The sequence below is a fragment of the Ceratina calcarata genome, unplaced genomic scaffold (assembly GCF_001652005.2).
Source record: "Ceratina calcarata isolate Rehan_Ccalc_2016 unplaced genomic scaffold, ASM165200v1 scaffold294.2, whole genome shotgun sequence".
NCBI lineage: Eukaryota > Metazoa > Arthropoda > Insecta > Hymenoptera > Apidae > Ceratina > Ceratina calcarata.
The window spans coordinates 356,233-374,918 of NW_017151812.1; the positions used below are offsets into that span (position 1 = coordinate 356,233).

The following is an 18,686-nucleotide window of genomic DNA, read 5'->3' on the forward strand; positions in this document are numbered from 1 at the left end:
TTTACTTAAAAAATTAAGTTTATTTCGGACGTATCTTTTCGTACATAAATCGCTGATTCACATCTTGAGGCGGGGCATTTATGAGTCGCTTCTTAACTGCGTGAAAATGCGTTAAAGCAAAATTATACAATTCGTTCTCCATCTTCCAAACAACTGATTTTTTAATCTTATCGACAGTTTCCGGCCGAGGATTGATTTTCTGCGTAGTCTGACGCAAATGCGATTTGTTATCTAAAATTTTATGACCATCAACATATCCGAACAATTTAATATTAATGTAATAAAGTTCAGATTTTCTTACTGTGTAAAAATGAATTGTAAGCTCCTTTAAAGAAACGTGGAAGTACAATTTGCAAAATTTCGATGAATTCTGTTAACTCCTCTGTCACTCCTACCAGTAGATAATGGTTCTGCAAATTTCTTTTCGCTTCTTCTAATGCCCAATTATTTCCAATTTCCCTGTATAATTAATAACATTTGTTTGAAATTGGCACGAACTATTTCTAATTCATTATATCTTACCAACAAGCAGGATCATGTCCACATAAAAATGGTATTTGTAGCCACATATTATCAGGATTGCAATCCGGCTGATCTGCACTTATACACTCATCGAAAGTCTGAAATGTATGCGCAAAGATAAAAACAGACGCGATATATAAATGAAAATCGTGTAGTAAATACAAACCTTAGTGTCTCCATGTTTTTTCCTAACTAAATGTGGTCTAAAGTTATCTCCATATCGTAAAAAATAGTAATAAGAAACAAATCTGTCTAAAGGTTTACGTAAAAGATTTATATATAAAGGTGTCTGTCTCACGCCGAACCTGGGAAAGATAATATATGAGAAAATATTTGAATATACAAATACTTCTGAAGTACTTACTTCTCAAAATTCAAAAATGCAACATGACCATGATAAAACGCTGGCTTCTTTTTATTCCAACTAGTTATATTATTTGCAAATTGAATCTGTAATTTTGTTAAAAATACGATAATAAGTAAGGTTTAATTAAAATAATGAACGAAATGAAGGTTTGAAGGAAAGCAATGTTACCTGATTGGGAAGCGTAAGAGTGTGCATATTATTAGAAACATTAATATGCAAAACGTGATACTTGTTGTGTTTGCATAGGTCATAGACGAGACCTACAAAACTAGTCGATGCTGTCTTTGGTACCCTGTTGTAGATAATGATAAGATCATCGAAAGGTGATTTGTAAGAATGTTCGCTAGCTTCAATTCCAGTCTGAATACTGTTTTCTTCTTGTACGACGGCATTGTCTGGAAGTATGATAGGATACCTATGTTATTCCATCACCTTTAACAAAACGAAATATTAAAATAATGAAGCTCATTCTGTCGTTAACAAATTAGTAAGATTAATCATTTGTTACGCATACGTAATTCTTTGTAATGATCCTCCAGAAGGTTCAGTTTTGTTTTCAAATAAACGATGGTCACCGTGAATATCAATACCAAAATCCATTGTAATATAAAGCTTCTGTTATGTATCATCGTTCTCTTCATCAAGCTTGAAATTTACCCCTTTCTCAATAATCATCAATTCACAGATACTTCTACTATCTTCGTAAACATTTACGCACTCAACAATATGTACTACTTATTTTAACCAATCTGTCAGTGTTCATCTTTATCAATTTCTAGATTACGAATCTTACGAACAATTTTCTTTAATTCAACGATGCATGTGCACACAATATGCACACGCAATTCCTTCGATTTTACCTATTGCCTGGTACTTTTTTCTTCACGTCTATTAACCTCAATGGCCTACCCTTCAGACCTGACACAGCAGCACCCGCGCCCGCACCGTGTCTATCATTAATAAACCTCCATCGTCATTCTGTATTCCTGTTAACGAATCGACTTCCTGAGCAAGATATTAGAATATATTAAATCGTTATTAGACTTCCATCATCATTCTGTATTCCTGTTAACGAATCGCCATTCCAAATAGGACATAACAAGCGAAATAAGTAGCACGAATCGCGCCGGGATACCTAACTTTTCTTTAAAGTAGAAGCAGTGCTTTGAAACCGTTAGCGTTTTTGTTTACATACAAATATTCATAATGATTATTGATAGTTATTCGCAAGTTACACATAACAGATTGAAACCGGCGTTAAACCACTTTAAAGAGTCATTGTACGCATACAAGTAAAATAAGTTCATTACGTTTTAATCATGTCAAATCTGAAAGCAAAAGGATGCCTGTTTTTGGCTTCTTCTTTGTGTGACGGCGTGGAAGATAATGATATAAAGTAATTATTTCTTGGATTATTTAATACTGCTCAAAATGATGTGTATTTATGTTGCTACTAAAATCATTAATGCAATAACTTCAGTGTAAGTTTGTATCTATTGTCTGTATGTATATAAATTTCTTCATTTTTGTTAGGCAAGTGACAACATTACTTTTAAATAATGAAGCAAATCCTAATACATTAATTCCTACATATGGAGTGACTCCATTTCACTTGGCGATTGGTAATGATTCTGAAGCTTTCGCAGAAGAAGTTACAAAACTGTTTTTACGTCATGGAGGAAATCCAAATGTCAGGTAATTAATTAATATTGTAACCTTCTTATAATCTAAAAACCTCCCAATAATCTAATAATTTCATTTTGTTTGGCAGGTCAACAGATGGATTGACACCAGTTCATGTAGCAGCAGCATGGGGACGAGTCACTGTACTAGAATTACTTTTAGCTAATGGGGGAGATCCTCTCTCCTTAGATGACGAGGGACGCAATCCATTCCATTATGCTTTCGATGGAAAATATTATAAAGCTATTGTTCTCCTTGGGAAATATTGTGACATCATTACAAAGCCAGAAGAGAAGACAATAACATATAGACGAACTTTTGGTAAATAATGTTATTCTCTATCAAATAGGATTACTATTTTGACAAATCAATTTATACTTTAGCAAGACTTAGTAGCTTCTTTTTTTTTAGATAAACTTTTATTAAACAATGGGAATGTAATAGCAGAATATACTGCGTTACAAATTCCGGATGTCATCGGAGGAAACTTATTGAATGAGAGTGAATTGGGGGCACGCAACGATGAGGTATTTACTCACGTCGACTATGTGAAGTCTTTTAATTCTTGCGAGCGCAATCTGAACGTAAATGATAACCAGATCGACGTTAATGCAGCGTTACAAGTTCGTGAAGAGATGTTTAAAGAGAAATCTTTAGTGAATGAAATTATTAATCAACTTTCGAATTCTTTGAAATCGAATTCCGTAGAACAAGATAGTAGCCGAGATCATGAGGATTATAAACTAACCCGGAATCCTTATCGTGATAATAGTTTGTCATCTACGCTAAGTACTGATAACAGTATGGTTTATAATATGAAAGATAAATTTAAATACAAACCGAAGAACCAATCTCTTACTCCTAAAACCAGGCGAAAATTTTTTGGACAAAATGATAATTTTAAAGTTCCATTGATACCTATGCGCAATGCAGATGACACTATTATAAGTAAGTCGCCAAATTTCTTAACAAATGACTTTGTGACTCAAAAATATTTATCCCCGAAGAGATCGAACAGAGGTATAAGATCGAAAGCTTTTACGCCTTGTACGAGGAGAAAAAAACCGTTTCAATTAGCAGAAATTAATTTAGGGAAAGTACTGGCGAGATCTACTCCGAGAAGAAGACGATTTTACCGAGAGTATTCGCCTTCGCTTAAGAAATGTAGAAGAAACATTGAGCTTACATCGTCGGAATATACTAGCCCTGATTCAGGGAATTCTTTGTCGCCGGATCGGAATTATCGAAAAGAATTGAATTACAACTTCAATAAAGATATAGTAATAAAATTAGAAGATAACAAATACGATGATGACGTACCACTAAGTTTAAGTGAGAGTGAGACTGATGCCTGTGTATTACAAAAAGATTTAATAGGACTTCGTAATAATTTCAGTAAGTGTAATATAGAAGAAACGAATTTTAACAATTTATTGAATGTTTACGAAGGAAAACACTCCGAAATAAACTTGAAGACTGATAACAATGTTGATACTTTTAAAGAAAACTTGATAACTCTTCTTTCCAGGTAAATACCATTCTTTCTTTATCTATTATCTTTTTATCTTAAATCTTAAATCCATTTATCACTTTTTTCTGACATATCTCTTTCGCTTTAATCTCATCTGAATGTTTTAATATTAATTTTTTATCTTTATTAATCATGGTATTTTCACTGCACTAATCATCAAATCTCGTATTTTTATCATTAGCAATAATTACTCCTGGTTGTATTAATTACTATCTGAAAGATATTTAACTCTCTGAACTCGATCTCATTATATTTATTGTCAAAGTGCAATGTGATATACGAATTCAAAGCATGAATCATCTTCTATCAAGTTAGTTCACTGCGTTCTCAGCGCATTGTATGGTAGACGAACTCTGGTTTAATATTCCACATCTTGTCTTTATTATATTAATATGTCTAAGAAGTAAATTAATTTTTTATAATTGAATTAATTTTTAATTATACGTTTTATGTTGTACAAATTGAAATTTTCTATTAATTGTATGATGTGTATATGTAAAAAATTAGACTCACTTTATAAAATATACTATATTATTGTTCCTAGTTTGATGAGTTTGAATTATTTGCAGTTCCAGTAGTACGACATCGTACTTCAGTGTACAAGAAGACTATAAATATGAAGATGAGGATGAAGGCATAGCTTTTTTAGAGCGTAGGACTTACGCGTTATCACTATGGTGAGATATAAGAAAGCAATTATAAATATTTAGTATGTTAAAATTCTTATTAGCCCTTTTGCTCGTAGCAAACCTATAGACTGTGCATCAGAGGGATTATGTAAGATTTACAAAATTATTTTATTTCAGAATATTTTCTTATTATTTTTATTGCAATGTTTTATTNAAGACTGATAACAATGTTGATACTTTTAAAGAAAACTTGATAACTCTTCTTTCCAGGTAAATACCATTCTTTCTTTATCTATTATCTTTTTATCTTAAATCTTAAATCCATTTATCACTTTTTTCTGACATATCTCTTTCGCTTTAATCTCATCTGAATGTTTTAATATTAATTTTTTATCTTTATTAATCATGGTATTTTCACTGCACTAATCATCAAATCTCGTATTTTTATCATTAGCAATAATTACTCCTGGTTGTATTAATTACTATCTGAAAGATATTTAACTCTCTGAACTCGATCTCATTATATTTATTGTCAAAGTGCAATGTGATATACGAATTCAAAGCATGAATCATCTTCTATCAAGTTAGTTCACTGCGTTCTCAGCGCATTGTATGGTAGACGAACTCTGGTTTAATATTCCACATCTTGTCTTTATTATATTAATATGTCTAAGAAGTAAATTAATTTTTTATAATTGAATTAATTTTTAATTATACGTTTTATGTTGTACAAATTGAAATTTTCTATTAATTGTATGATGTGTATATGTAAAAAATTAGACTCACTTTATAAAATATACTATATTATTGTTCCTAGTTTGATGAGTTTGAATTATTTGCAGTTCCAGTAGTACGACATCGTACTTCAGTGTACAAGAAGACTATAAATATGAAGATGAGGATGAAGGCATAGCTTTTTTAGAGCGTAGGACTTACGCGTTATCACTATGGTGAGATATAAGAAAGCAATTATAAATATTTAGTATGTTAAAATTCTTATTAGCCCTTTTGCTCGTAGCAAACCTATAGACTGTGCATCAGAGGGATTATGTAAGATTTACAAAATTATTTTATTTCAGAATATTTTCTTATTATTTTTATTGCAATGTTTTATTTTTCTTTTAGTTCCTAAGTCTTTAAACTTGGGAAATAACAAATGGTTAACTGACGAAGCGCTACGAAACAGATTAATTAAATTGGGTGAAAATCCTGGGCCAATAACGAATACAACACGATCATTATACTTAAAACGACTGACAAAGTTAGAAGAGAAAACGAATAATGTATTAGCTGTAAAAAGTGATCGTTCGAAAGTGACGGATTCGTCTGCAACGGATTGTAGCGAATGTGACGTAGAATCATTCTTAAAATATGGAGATTGGGTAAATGATATAGGAAGATACAAAATTATGGAAAGAAACGCTTTTAAAGAGTTTTGTTCAACGAGTCCTTCTAGGAAATGGAGAGAAGGGAACAGTAAAACTTGTTTTAATTATTTGCTATTAGATCCGCGTGTAACTAAAGATTTGCCATGTTGTACAGAAAAATTGACGAGCTCCTCGATTTGGAGTAGATTTATTTCCGCTATATTTTACGTTGGCAAAGGTACTCGTAACAGACCTTACTCTCATCTGAAAGATGCTTTTGACACATGGGTTTCTCATAGAAATCCTGAAAACGCGAAAATCCGACACATTTTAAATATTTGGAACGATGGATACGGTGTTATTTGCCTTCATATGTTCCAAAACAGCATCCCAGTAGAAGCTTACACCCGCGAGGCTGCTATAATCGATGCATTAGGAATGCAGCAGTTGAAAAATTGTAGAAGCGGAGATTATTATGGGATCACAGCAACGTGGAACAAGGAAGAAAAACGTTGTTTTGGGAGATACTTATTATATCAAGCAATGCAAATATTTATATGTGAAGGGGAGAGGCAAATATTTCCTCAGAATTTATAGAATTTTGTTCATTCTATCTAAGGGACCAAAGTCTATGCATCTAAGTCCATATATGTGTATAGGATCAGTACAAGGAAGTTGTAAATACTATATATTTTATACAATTATAAATTATTTTGCACTCTCTCTGCACTCTGACTGCATGCTGGAAGCATTTTTATCAGATATCTGCGATAACACAGCATTGAATATGTGCAATTAAATGAGATAATAAAGAGGAGTACTATAATAGTATTATAGATGCTATTTTATTAATTATACCAGTTTTAACTACAAGTATGGTCTTTCTATTTCTGGCTTTCTGTACCTCCTGCGATAGTTTTTGGGATACCACCTATGTTTTGTAGTATATGTGAGTTTAGTAAGTTCTTCGACAACCACTTCTGGTCTCTTGTGCTTAAAAACATCTGCAATCTCCTTTTCACCGATGCATAGCACAGAATTCGATGGAATTTCTTTTTCTTCTGGTATTGGCAACGAACATTCGTAAGGAAACTTTTTCTCGGGATGCCAACAAATGATCATTTCTCTGTTTATTGGTATGACAAGCTCCGAAGGCAATTTTTTAGATGAACTCGAATATCGCTTGCAAGATGCATTAAATATTCGTTTCGTAACATTTAACATAGCATTCATCTGTTGAATTAAAAACCAGTTAATACATTTTCATTTTTAAGAAGATAATCAACAATACATTTTACGTAAAATCTATAACCATTAATTGTCTATGCTAATAATTATTGAAAGTTAAGAACAAAAATAATGTCTCGATGTTTGAAAACATAACCTCTACTACATTCAAATCGCAATATTAAATGTTAATACGAATGGATGACGTACGTTGAATATATTTTAAATTGTTGATTAAATAATAAACGAATTGTATTAATAATTGAACATATAACTTGGAGAATGCTATAATCAATAAACTATTCACTACATGTACAGCTAGCTGTTTTTGATACTGATAGCATTGATAGCGAACAACCGCGAACAACCTTTCATGCTATGCTTACGACATGCATAGATTATAGATCAGCATAGATTTTGTTAAATAGATAGCAACATTAATAATTAAACACTTACAGGAATAGTTAAATAATAAAGAAAAATATGTTAACACATTATTGTTTTATCGGAAATCTTAATAAGCATTTTCTATTATTTATTATAAATAAGAAGCAGAGTCCTCATTCTCGTTATAGATGCGGTTGACATGGTTACCGCAATAATTCAAATGTAAATAAGTCAGAACACCTTGCAGTATTTAATGAAGCTGTCAAATGAAATGCCAAAAAGTTTAAATAAATTTACATAATTTAAGTAGATACGTTATTTGTTTATCTTATCAACGTAGAAGCTGATAAAAGGAAGGTTTCTCTAAAAATAGTAGATCGTAAAACGTGCAGAAATTTTTGAGCAAGTTACAAGCAGTGAGAAAGATTTTATAATCATGACGCCTGCACTAAACGTTCTTGACCCAGACGACAAATTGATGCAAAGATTCCAGAAAACATTACGCGAACATTTGTTGAATGTTAATAATCGTCTCTCGGAGGAGATACTCAATCTCGTAAGTATATGATTATTTACAGAAAATGTTCCTCTCATTATAGGTCTTATTTGCCAGATTTTTATATCACATTCTAAATGGGATATTTATTGATCTTAAAAGTTATGTAGTTGAAACTTACATAAATGTTCAACTGATTTTAGGAAGCAAATGTGAAGCAAGCAGAAAAAGATCTAGAATCTGAAGGTGTACTTCTTTATCAAGCACAAGAAGAAATCCAACGTCAAGATGTTACACTACAGCAATACATGGAAGCATTATCGAAAGTCACAGCACTTAGAGAGAAAAGGAATAAGGACGTAGAAAATGTTAAAGAAATCTTGAAGCAAAGTTATTCTAAATTAAAAGAAGAGAAAGATAAGAAGGAAAAACTTTCGCAAGAATTGAAAAATTTGTTGGATCTCTACACTTGTTTGTCTAAATGGGAGAAAGAATTGAACGATAATTTAATATTGTCAAAGCAAATGTCATTACAAGATGCCAATAGAAATAAAATGTTGATTAATAAGAAGCAGCAACGAGACTTTGTTCTGTATCGTTTAAAAGAGGAAGTATGGAAAATTGAATGGGAAACTGCTTACCTAGACGAACAATTACAAATTAAGGATAGGGAAAAGGAAGATGCTAATAGAATGATAATTGACGCAAATACAAATTTAGAAACTCTTCATATGGAACACAAAGATTTACATGATGTATGGAAATCTGTGATAAATAGTATTTGTAAGAGGAACAACGTTTATGATCAATTACACTCTGAGCAAGCGTAAGTATTTCAGTTTTCTCATAAAGATATAACAAGATTTTATGTATTTTATTACTTCCTTTTAGGGATGCTCTTAAATTGTACAATGGAATATTATTAGAAATACAGAAGGTAAAACACGAAACGGAGAAAGAAATGGAAATGAATGAACATCTGACATCTTTATCCTATCGAATAGAGAATAATATTAAAATAGCATCAAGAGCGATTACAACGTTTAACGAAAAAATTGCAAACAGTGAAACAGAAATGTTAAAATTTACACAAATCAATGAGCAAACACAACATGATTATAATACTGTTTTTACTGTATGTTCGGCATGTTGTAAGTGCTGATAATAAAATGGATAATAATTATTATTAATATTATAAACTGATAAATGATTTCAGAGATATCAAAGTTGTTTGAACGAAGAAGACCAAGTGACTAAAAAACTCGAAATTATTGTCGAAAGGAAAAACAGTTTAGAAGATACAATATATAAGAAGTTGGAAGAGAAAGTTATATGCAACAAGACAGCGCAGTACATAAACGAATTGTTAATAAATACAAAGAATTCTGTGTTAGAATACGAAATTTCAGTCGCCCGCGTAGAGAATACGTATGGAAATAATCTGTTGCAATTAGAGAAGCTTAGAAATCTTATTTCAACCGAAAAAACGGAGTTAGATGAACTTTTCAAAACGAATGCTAAAAAAGAGAAACAGATAGACGAAGTACAAAAGGAGATAAAAAAATATGAAAACATGATTGAAAAAACTCAAACAAAACTTTTAGGAATCAATAAACTTATTGATCAGGTTGCGCTTCTTAATATTTTCTTCTAATTACAGATTTAGGATTATGTTTAATAACATGTGAGTTATTTGATAAATAAATGATTTCAGATACTACCAAATATTGGCGGCGAAGAAATGAGCCCGCAGGATCTGAAAATTATTACTTTAGAGAAAAATATTCAGAAGCTCCAGCAAAATATTAAAAAGACGCAGCAATTTTGGATGCGTCAGCAAGGTTTCGTTGTTTCATTGAGCCAGCAAAGGGAATCGCAATTACGAGAAATAAATATTCTCGAGAAAGAGATAATGATAATGGGTCAAAAGAATTTCAAGTTGGAATACGCGCTGGAAATGATTGCGAAGGAGGATGCGAATACGAACAAAATAATTAGTTTTCTCGATCAAAAATTATCACGCATGAGTGCTGATTTAGTGTTGCAAAGAGATTTAAAGAAGGGATTAGAAGATCAGAATTGCATTATGAAGAACGAATGCCTCTTCTCCTTTCAAGAATTGGAATTAGAACTTATAAAGTTACAAAACGATATAAAAAATATGTGTAACGAAAAGATCGTGTTGAAAGAAGAATTAAAATCTGCGCAACAAGAAAGCTTATCATGGGAGAAAAAGGTAATTCGTACGTATCTTCTCTTTCCTCAGATTGTTATAACTTATGATAATTTCAGATACAATTAATGCAAGATACAATTAAAAATATGAAAGACGAACAGACGGCTGGCGGTATAGCGTCGATGCGAAGTGAAATTCACAGGATGGAAATGAGACTTTCATATTTAAAGAAGATTCAAGAGAAATTGATTCGCGACATGGAACTTTGTATCACGAGAAGAGATATTATAATGGATAAAGTATTCAGTAAACACAAACGAAATCCCAAAGTGAAACATAACGAAAAGATTGTAATGCATAAACGGCTTTCCGATCAGAGAACAAAAATCAAACAACTTTTAAAGGTAAATATTCGAGTAAACGTGACCAATTTTTAAAAATCGTTGTGTCATGCGTTTTATCGTTAACAGATTACAAAGCAAACGATTAATATGACGGAAAAATTGAAAGATCAAATAACAAGTACTCAAGACAAGGTATATAAATGTCAAGAGGTGTTACAAAACTTGAAAAAACATATTCGCGATATAGAAGAAGAAATTAGGCAACTGGAACTGCTAAAATATCGGGTATAAATTTTTTTTTAATTTCTTAGTACTAATAAATGTTAATTTTATTCATTCTATTCACTTTTAGAATTTGCATAGTTTAGTTCTTAAACAAAGGAAAGTAAAACAATTAAATGATATTAAAAATGGCGTATATAAAATGGTTTACAAAAGCGAAAACATGATAGAAGAATATCTACAGAAAGAACATACTTGTCGAGAAAATTTGAAATATACATTGGAAAGGACTGACCATGACTTTCCTATGCTGAAAAGCAGTATAAAAAAAATACAACTGACACTGGAAATTATTTAGGAAACTAATGAGTATATAGGATAAGATAAAAGTTTGCGATTATTATATTATCAGTGAATAAGTATATTGCATAATGGTACAAAGTTCTAGTGACTGTTATACAAAAGTGTTTTATCAAGCTAAATGTTATTCATTATAAAAATTTTCTTTATATAATAAAGCAATAAACTCGTGCCTGCAGCATCATACATTTAAGTCAACAGAAAGATTATTGGCCACTGAACAAAAATGGATTTAATAAAAATCAAAAGAAGATATCGACCACCGCGAAAGGAAAAGTGAGAATGAAATCATCAAATTACGAGAATTATCTCTGACCAATGTATATATGCAATAAACAGCCACGTCAATGAACGACAAGATTAATCTTGGCTTAGCAATATCGTTGATATGAAACACTTGCAAGGCAATAACCATCGATAACTCACGAAAGTACTGCACTTCCAAAAGTACAACCGGTCATGAAGCACGTAACTTTTAAACGGTCAATGAATTTTCGAAATTGTCTCGACTTCACGCCGTGATTAATTATTTAATTAAAATACAGTGAGTTGAAGTGTTGACATAATACAAGTTCGATAATAAAGAATATATTATTTTGAAGCAAATAATATAAAATAACGTTAACAATATAATGAAGAGAAACCTAACATTTTACTAAAGTAAAATTTTCTGAATTGTGACGCAGGAAGCAAATATTTACGATATAAACTGATTCAAGAGCTACAGAAAGGTATTTGATTTTGAAGTATTTTACGTTTACGTATAAAGTAGACCAGAATTATGAAATTGGAAAATATGGATTTAATTTCTAGAAAGCCATGAAATTGAATTAGAATTATTTTTAGATACCGAAGAAATTTTAAAAATGCCTGAGCAGCATCTTGGAATATCGCAACAGACTTTAGTTTCTAATAATGGGGATCAAGCTTTATCAGCTAAGAAATGGCCTCAGTATACAGCCAGTCTAGCATCAACGCTCGGAGCACTAGCAGCTGGAATGGTATTAGCGTGGTCTTCTTCTGCTGGTGACAAAGGGATAGAGCTGCAAAAAGTGTATGGCGTACCAGTTTCTGAAGAAGAGTTCTCGTGGATTGGTTCGATAAGTACATTAGGCGCAGGAGCGATATGTATTCCCATAGGAATTCTCGCTGATTTTATAGGAAGAAAGACTTCCATGTTGTTAATGGTGGTATTCTTCAGTGTGGGTTGGCTCCTTATTATCTTTGCTGATTCTGTGGCAATGTTTTGCATCGGTAGATTCATTACTGGCCTCAGTAGTGGAGCATTCTGCGTTGCAGCACCAATGTACGCAGCAGAGATAGCTGAAAAGGAAATACGTGGAACTCTCGGAGCCTTTTTTCAATTGCTTTTGACCGTGGGCATCCTTTTATCATATATTCTGGGAAATTACGTTGATATACGAGAACTGTCGATCATATCTGCTGTTGTACCACTTATCTTTTTCGCGATATTTGTATTTATGCCGGAGTCACCGATTTATTATTTAAAGAAAGGCGACGAGGATTCTGCTAGAAAGAGCTTAATTAGATTACGTGGCGCTCATTACGACGCGGACGGTGAATTACAAGCCCACAAAAATGCGATGGAAGAAGATAGTAAAAATATGGCTCCATTCTGGACCGTAGCCAAATCCCGAGCAACTATTAAAGCTTTTATAATAGCTTACGGCCTTATGCTCTTCCAACAACTCAGCGGTGTCAATGCTGTTATATTCTACACTAGCAGCATTTTTGGAAAAGCTGGGAGCTCATTAAGCTCTGGTTCTTCTACTATGATAGTAGGTGCGATGCAAGTAGTAGCTGCGTTCGTCAGCTCGTTAGTCGTAGATCGTGCAGGCCGGAAAATATTATTGTTGGTATCTATAATTTTTATGTGCTTGTCATCTTGCACGCTTGGAGTTTATTTCTATCTTGATGATCATGCAGAACGCGCAACTGTTGATTCGATCACATGGTTGCCTTTAGTATCTGTATGCGTTTTTATTATAATGTTTAATATGGGTTTCGGACCAGTCCCATGGACGATGGTCGGTGAACTCTTTGCACCAGAAGTAAAGAGTGTGGTTGCAGGCAGTGCTTGCCTTTTTAACTGGTTACTAGCTTTTATTGTGACTAAATTTTTTAGCAATCTCTCAACTGGAATGGGCCTTGGTCCTACGTTTTGGCTATTTTCTGGAATCTGTCTTATTGGATGTGCGTTTGTAGGCATATTAGTTCCAGAAACGAAAGGAAAATCTTTGGAACAAATCCAAAGAGAATTAAATGGCTTATAATTTCTGTTATTAAATGTACGCTATCAAAATTTGTAAGAAAACTTAAGGATGAGTGAGACAGAATAGATTTACGTGTACAGAATTATTATTTTGTCAAATAGTATTAGTACTTTGCACATTTCTTCTTCTAACATTTACATCATTTATCATTTAATTGTACAATAGCATCATAAATCAAATGAAATTACATAAAAGTGTAGATAAAGACGAACTGAATAAACGGTATTCTTTTTATAAACGTTAATATAGACTTCGGAGTTTCTTTTTTTACTTCAGCACTTGACTCTTTGTTTATTGACGCTAAGCCTCATTTAGCAGAAGACGCTAGTAAGTTTATCAAATAGGTACTACGACGTATGATCAACGAATATGATACCGATACGCTATCAGAATGAAAGGATACTTAAAATTTTTTATTTGCGAGAGTGATTGCACGTTGGAAAGGGAATAAATCTTATATGAATGGAAAATAATTCATGCTTATCGCATGCGAGTTAACTACATTTGAATGATAATTATTGTAATTGGAATGATTTAAAATTAAAAGATTTTTGAATTGACGTATGTACATGTAAATATTCAATGGCTAGGAGTAGAACCTTGGCTTTGATTACCGCCAAGTATTACATGACTGTCAGCAGTGTCAAGTTGACACTGCCATTGCGATAATCATCTCGGCTTAAGATCACAGATGCACTACATACAATAATCTTCCATTCTTACAATTAGAAGAATGGTTGAATTTATGGATTATCTGATAGATAGAAGAGATGATACTTCGAAGACAGATACAAGCTATCGTCCGTACAATCGGACATTTAATTTCCACTCGGTTCTCGACTTTTTCTCAATTAATCTCACATTATTGAAGATAAAGGAAAATTCTATACAATCTTATTTGTATAAAAAATTGAAACTTAATCTACAGATCACAAGTACACTACACACAACAGTCTTGTAGTTTTACAATTATGAGTGTACTTGATTATCGATTATAGTAACTGACAAATGTAAGAGGCGGTACTTCGAACAGAGATATAAGCTATCGGCCGTACAATCGACTCTTGACAAGATTTCATTTTTACCCAGTTTTCGATTTTTTATCAATTAATCCTAGATAAGCGTTTATTCCGAATATTTTGGGGAATTTGAAATATTTTCGTAAATCTCGATGCTATTCGGGGATCCTGGGATTTACGAGAACTCGTCCTATCTCGAGAAAAATTCTCATCCCGACCCAATTCTTATATTCCTTTAATTATAACGCTGCGCTGTATTGCGCTGTACTTGCAGCATCGCTTCAAGAAGTCAGACAACGAATTTTTCTTAGAATTGTATATGTATTTGAATATGGAAGAAAATATTCTGTTATTTACAGAGCTTAATAAAATAAAACTGTACCAAGATTACTCTTTCCAACTGCCCAGCCGACAACAATACTGCATTTTCCCCAGAACCTCAGCTGGCAACGATTGATAAACCAAACATTCAGCATCGGTGCACACTTTCTCCTCTTTTCCATGACAAGTACTATCGCAGTTACATTGGAACCGAACAATCCGTATAACGTGTAGGTCCCCGACATCCGTGAAAGTATAATAATTTCCTGTTTTTAACTCAAATAACTCGTCCTCGTCGTTTATGTTTAAAAACAGTAGATTCGTATCGTTCTTTTTCAAAACGTTCCCGGGGAGAATATCGCGATGTCTATTTCTTACGGCTTTAAGTTCTAACATCGCTTGTCGAGCATCCTGCAAATTAATTATTATAATAATTAAGGAAAAATTTTATAAACATTACTCCTCTGCAATCATCATTTTTTTTTAAAACAGACACACAGACACACAGACACATACCTTTAATAGTAGCGGATATTGGACATTAATAATTATTAAATAATACTCACTGCTATTTTGGACCGAAATCTTTTGTCCTCGTTAAGCTTCCACCATTCCGTCTGAGCTGCGTTAAACGCTCTTTGCGCCTTTGAATATTCCGGATAAACATCGGTACTTAAACTCTTGTAGCCAAATGCACCGGTTTTATCGGTATTGCCATCCTTTCCGTAAGAACTTCCGCCCAAGAACCAAACAGTATACTCTCTCAAAATTGGATATTGCTGCGTTTGCAAATACCAGTAAAGTGAAAAATATAAAGCCAGTTCCTGATTAGGTCCACCTCGGCCAGGATTCTGGCAGAGCTGGACGGTCGGTCGACCTCCCAACAGCAGACATAAACCTAATCCCCATTTATCTTTCACGGGGAATATTTCACTAATTTTTTCATCAGTCAAAGGGCACACGGGACTTTCTCTCATTTGTTGAAACATATCTAATCTTGTTATTTTTCCTTCTACAGCTAAAATCATCAGCGTCGTCATTTTCACGTATTCCTGCGCGAATTCTTGTATGTCTCCGGAGCAGGTCGAATTTAATTTCACAGGGAACAGTCCTAGTTTAAACACTTCCACCGACATGCACTCCATAGCGTCTGCATTGCAAGCAATCACGTACTCATGCACGAACTTGTACTTCTTGTTATTGTCTAATTGTTTGTCCGCAGCCATCACCCATGGGACTGTCTCTTCCACTAAGTCTTTTACGCTTAAGGGCACTCTGTCGATCACTCTGTATTTTGTAAGTATTGCCAGAGCTTTCTCATCTTTTGGATCGTACACGCATGGCCCACCTGAGAGTGCAGACATCGGTTGAGCAGAGACGTCTGATGTAATCAGGGTCACGACCCTTGCTGGGTAGGCTATTCGTGCCAAATCTCCACCTACGTTCGAATTATTATCAATTCCGCAATACTTAATAATGGAAAAAATTATTGTATTTTATAATTTGTATTTAATGTATTTTAAAATTGTAATAATTATTAATATTTAAAAAAATTATGGTAATTTACATAAGACCCATTATATATCATTTTAAAAAAATGGACAATGATGCTAATGTACCACATCACATAATTTAATTTAATATTAGAAAATTAGAATACTTAATATATCGAAATAAATAAAATAATGGCCACGAATGGTACTCTATTATGTATTATGAAATTAAATCACCTCTTATCCCGGAAAGTTTGTTCCTTACGATGTTTATTTCCTCAGGAGTTGCATTCGCAGCTTTTAATCTATTCAGCACTCGAAGTTTATCTCTCAACGTAATAGTCTCTCTCGGCAAGCAAAGGAGATCATCGATCCCTTGCGAGAGCATGACTATCAACAGATCTCTTCGTTTCAATTTTTTGCAATATTGTATAATTCTTCTGGTAGCTATTACTGATTTCTCATCAGCGTGTCCGTCGGTACCAGCTTCGACGTATGAAATTCGGCTATCCAGCGGTGGAAACGCTTCCGGAAAGCTCCACATCATGAAAAGTGATTTCCGGGGAACCACCATCCAACCTATCATCAATCACATCATCGATTAACATTTTACAATTGTATACAGAATATCCGAGTGGCAAACCGAGCGATGGTTCCACTTGTAAAAAAATTTTCGTCTATCTTGTTTTTGAGAAAATCTTGTTTCAAAATTCTGTCGAGTACTTGAACTATTTACGTTTAAATGCAGCTGACCTACATATTCACGTTTGCTATACACACAGTCATTATCACAGTTCGGTTAAACGTAGCTGGAAAAATTGTATGACTGAAGGCAAAACGTTACACACCTGGCAATGAAAAAAATATTTACAATGAATAAGTAATGGGAGAGATAATAACTCGAAAACCTCGGGGGCCTCAAGCGGAAAAATGTTATTTCCTTCTTTCGATTACAAGTAGATAATACTACCGGTTATACCGCCTGTTCTATCCTACCAATATATTGTACTCCGAAGATTTTTGAATAGCTATTATAATTAGAGAAATGTGTCAACCTTTCTTTAATTGTTTCCCCACGACTCGTTCGAATGCCGAGCTCATCGTCACAGCTTCTTTTCCCCAACCAACGATATGTAAATTATTTTTTAAACGATATTTGACGCCTTTGATGTTGAGAATTGAACGGCCGTCGAACTTAATCTTCTCTGGTAAAATCACGGATGTGTACACGCACTTTATTCCGGTTTCAACAGTTTTACTTAGGTCCTCGCGGATCTGATAAAATTATACATATGTTATCGGCAATAAACAAATAAGCATTACGAAACATTAAATAAGCATTGCAAGTGCTTTGTTTATTGTTACTGTTCTAAAGAATAGAGACAGATCCCTAAATTTAAAATGCACATTTGCATTGTTCCATAAACCGGGACTTAAAAAAATTAAAGTATATATAATAAGATTTATGGGTCAGAAATGGACTAGGATAATACATACTATTTATCACACTTATACTCATATCGTTTTAACAATACACACTAAATAATAGCTAAATGAATAACGTATGTATAAAAACATTAAAGTACATAATTGTTAAATCGTTACCTCGAGCATAGTCTTCTCGCTTCCCACTTTCATGGCATCCCTAATTGCCTTTTGTTTCAATCTTGTCTCCTTCTCATATTTTAAATCTTGTATATCTATTTTATCCTGTCTCCTTCTCCTCAACGATTCATGAACTTCGTCAATGATCTTTTGTCTCTTCTCTTCTATCGCTGCGATCCGTTTCCGCTGTTCTTCCTCTTTTAACGGGTCAATATGCTTGGTTTTCCTCTTCCTTGGTTTTCTTTTTTGTTGAAATTTGGAGATGCTTAATCTATTTCTTGCCATCAGTTTGATTTGTAGTGAACTACATTTTAAAAAATTTTAATAATCCTGCAACCAGGTTATTGTAAATGCACTTACGTCAGTAGCATATGTCCATGTTTCATGTAATTGGTTACTGTTTTTTTTTTTTAGTACAATACTCTGAAATTCGTAAATAATTATTCTGCAAAATATTTTCACGATCGATAGAACAGAAGATAGGATAATTTATTTTTAAAACTTTACAACTTCTGTATAAAAAGCTGTTCGCTAGCGTGAGTAATTAACTGGATATTTTATTGGATTTTTTTTTTCTTCAAAATTGCGAAAAATGATTGAAATAAAAGTTGTTTTCCTTCTAACTTCGATATTTAACGAGTTA

General features: G+C 33.0%; 6 protein-coding genes across 7 annotated transcripts; 3 read left to right on the forward strand and 3 right to left on the reverse strand.

Moving 5' to 3' along the window:
• Positions 1 to 1,810, reverse strand: LOC108623916 (heparin sulfate O-sulfotransferase). Its single transcript, XM_018022774.2, has 7 exons — positions 1,404 to 1,810; positions 1,058 to 1,284; positions 887 to 972; positions 689 to 827; positions 523 to 620; positions 302 to 459; positions 1 to 231 (listed from the first exon to the last, which is right to left on the reverse strand). The coding sequence occupies exons 1-7, from the start codon at positions 1,528 to 1,530 to the stop codon at positions 20 to 22; spliced, it is 1,047 nt and encodes a 348-aa protein (XP_017878263.1). The 5' UTR covers positions 1,531 to 1,810; the 3' UTR covers positions 1 to 19.
• Positions 1,811 to 1,834: 24 nt separating this feature from the next.
• LOC108623914 (uncharacterized) lies at positions 1,835 to 6,972 on the forward strand. Its single transcript, XM_018022772.2, has 7 exons — positions 1,835 to 2,285; positions 2,423 to 2,584; positions 2,661 to 2,893; positions 2,984 to 4,100; positions 4,673 to 4,780; positions 5,751 to 5,782; positions 5,858 to 6,972. Exons 1-7 carry the CDS (start codon positions 2,209 to 2,211, stop codon positions 6,694 to 6,696), a joined length of 2,568 nt encoding a protein of 855 aa, XP_017878261.1. The 5' UTR covers positions 1,835 to 2,208; the 3' UTR covers positions 6,697 to 6,972.
• mRpL42 (mitochondrial ribosomal protein L42) lies at positions 6,926 to 7,863 on the reverse strand. Of its 2 annotated transcripts, none has more exons than XM_026812711.1 (2): positions 7,783 to 7,863; positions 6,926 to 7,332 (listed from the first exon to the last, which is right to left on the reverse strand). In XM_026812711.1, exon 2 carries the CDS (start codon positions 7,330 to 7,332, stop codon positions 6,967 to 6,969), a length of 366 nt encoding a protein of 121 aa, XP_026668512.1. In that variant the 5' UTR covers positions 7,783 to 7,863; the 3' UTR covers positions 6,926 to 6,966. The 2 variants fall into 2 exon arrangements, with proteins under 2 accessions (XP_026668512.1, XP_017878270.1); XM_018022781.2 differs by lacking the exon at positions 7,783 to 7,863 and adding an exon at positions 7,537 to 7,741.
• Positions 7,864 to 7,881: 18 nt separating this feature from the next.
• Positions 7,882 to 11,497, forward strand: l(2)41Ab (lethal (2) 41Ab). Its single transcript, XM_018022771.2, has 8 exons — positions 7,882 to 8,269; positions 8,413 to 9,035; positions 9,101 to 9,344; positions 9,426 to 9,836; positions 9,924 to 10,445; positions 10,502 to 10,789; positions 10,856 to 11,014; positions 11,082 to 11,497. The coding sequence occupies exons 1-8, from the start codon at positions 8,150 to 8,152 to the stop codon at positions 11,307 to 11,309; spliced, it is 2,595 nt and encodes an 864-aa protein (XP_017878260.1). The 5' UTR covers positions 7,882 to 8,149; the 3' UTR covers positions 11,310 to 11,497.
• On the forward strand, positions 11,393 to 13,849 carry LOC108623915 (facilitated trehalose transporter Tret1). Its single transcript, XM_018022773.2, has 2 exons — positions 11,393 to 12,042; positions 12,158 to 13,849. The coding sequence occupies exon 2, from the start codon at positions 12,178 to 12,180 to the stop codon at positions 13,603 to 13,605; it is 1,428 nt and encodes a 475-aa protein (XP_017878262.1). The 5' UTR covers positions 11,393 to 12,042; positions 12,158 to 12,177; the 3' UTR covers positions 13,606 to 13,849.
• Positions 13,850 to 15,011: 1,162 nt separating this feature from the next.
• On the reverse strand, positions 15,012 to 18,497 carry LOC108623899 (glycerate kinase). The gene is made up of 5 exons (XM_026812670.1): positions 18,044 to 18,497; positions 17,494 to 17,713; positions 16,676 to 17,017; positions 15,512 to 16,383; positions 15,012 to 15,356 (listed from the first exon to the last, which is right to left on the reverse strand). The coding sequence occupies exons 1-5, from the start codon at positions 18,326 to 18,328 to the stop codon at positions 15,012 to 15,014; spliced, it is 2,064 nt and encodes a 687-aa protein (XP_026668471.1). The 5' UTR covers positions 18,329 to 18,497.
• Positions 18,498 to 18,686: the final 189 nt, after the last annotated feature.

Bases quoted from the DNA above. Each gene is read 5' to 3' on its own strand.
- LOC108623916 (XM_018022774.2), bottom strand. From the start codon at position 1,530: ATGAAGAGAACGATGATACATAACAGAAGCTTTATATTACAATGGATT. The intron at 973-1,057 runs GTAACATTGCTT...ACAAAATTACAG, and splicing joins CTCTTACGCTTCCCAATCAG to ATTCAATTTGCAAATAATAT. The intron at 621-688 runs GTTTGTATTTAC...CATACATTTCAG, and splicing joins AAAAACATGGAGACACTAAG to ACTTTCGATGAGTGTATAAG.
- LOC108623914 (XM_018022772.2), top strand. From the start codon at position 2,209: ATGTCAAATCTGAAAGCAAAAGGATGCCTGTTTTTGGCTTCTTCTTTG. The intron at 4,101-4,672 runs GTAAATACCATT...AATTATTTGCAG, and splicing joins TTGATAACTCTTCTTTCCAG to TTCCAGTAGTACGACATCGT. The intron at 4,781-5,750 runs GTGAGATATAAG...TTTTGCTCGTAG, and splicing joins ACTTACGCGTTATCACTATG to CAAACCTATAGACTGTGCAT.
- mRpL42 (XM_026812711.1), bottom strand. From the start codon at position 7,332: ATGAATGCTATGTTAAATGTTACGAAACGAATATTTAATGCATCTTGC.
- LOC108623915 (XM_018022773.2), top strand. From the start codon at position 12,178: ATGCCTGAGCAGCATCTTGGAATATCGCAACAGACTTTAGTTTCTAAT.
- LOC108623899 (XM_026812670.1), bottom strand. From the start codon at position 18,328: ATGGCAAGAAATAGATTAAGCATCTCCAAATTTCAACAAAAAAGAAAA. The intron at 17,018-17,493 runs GTTGACACATTT...GATTGATGATAG, and splicing joins GGGGAAACAATTAAAGAAAG to GTTGGATGGTGGTTCCCCGG. The intron at 16,384-16,675 runs GTGATTTAATTT...ATTCGAACGTAG, and splicing joins CAAACTTTCCGGGATAAGAG to GTGGAGATTTGGCACGAATA.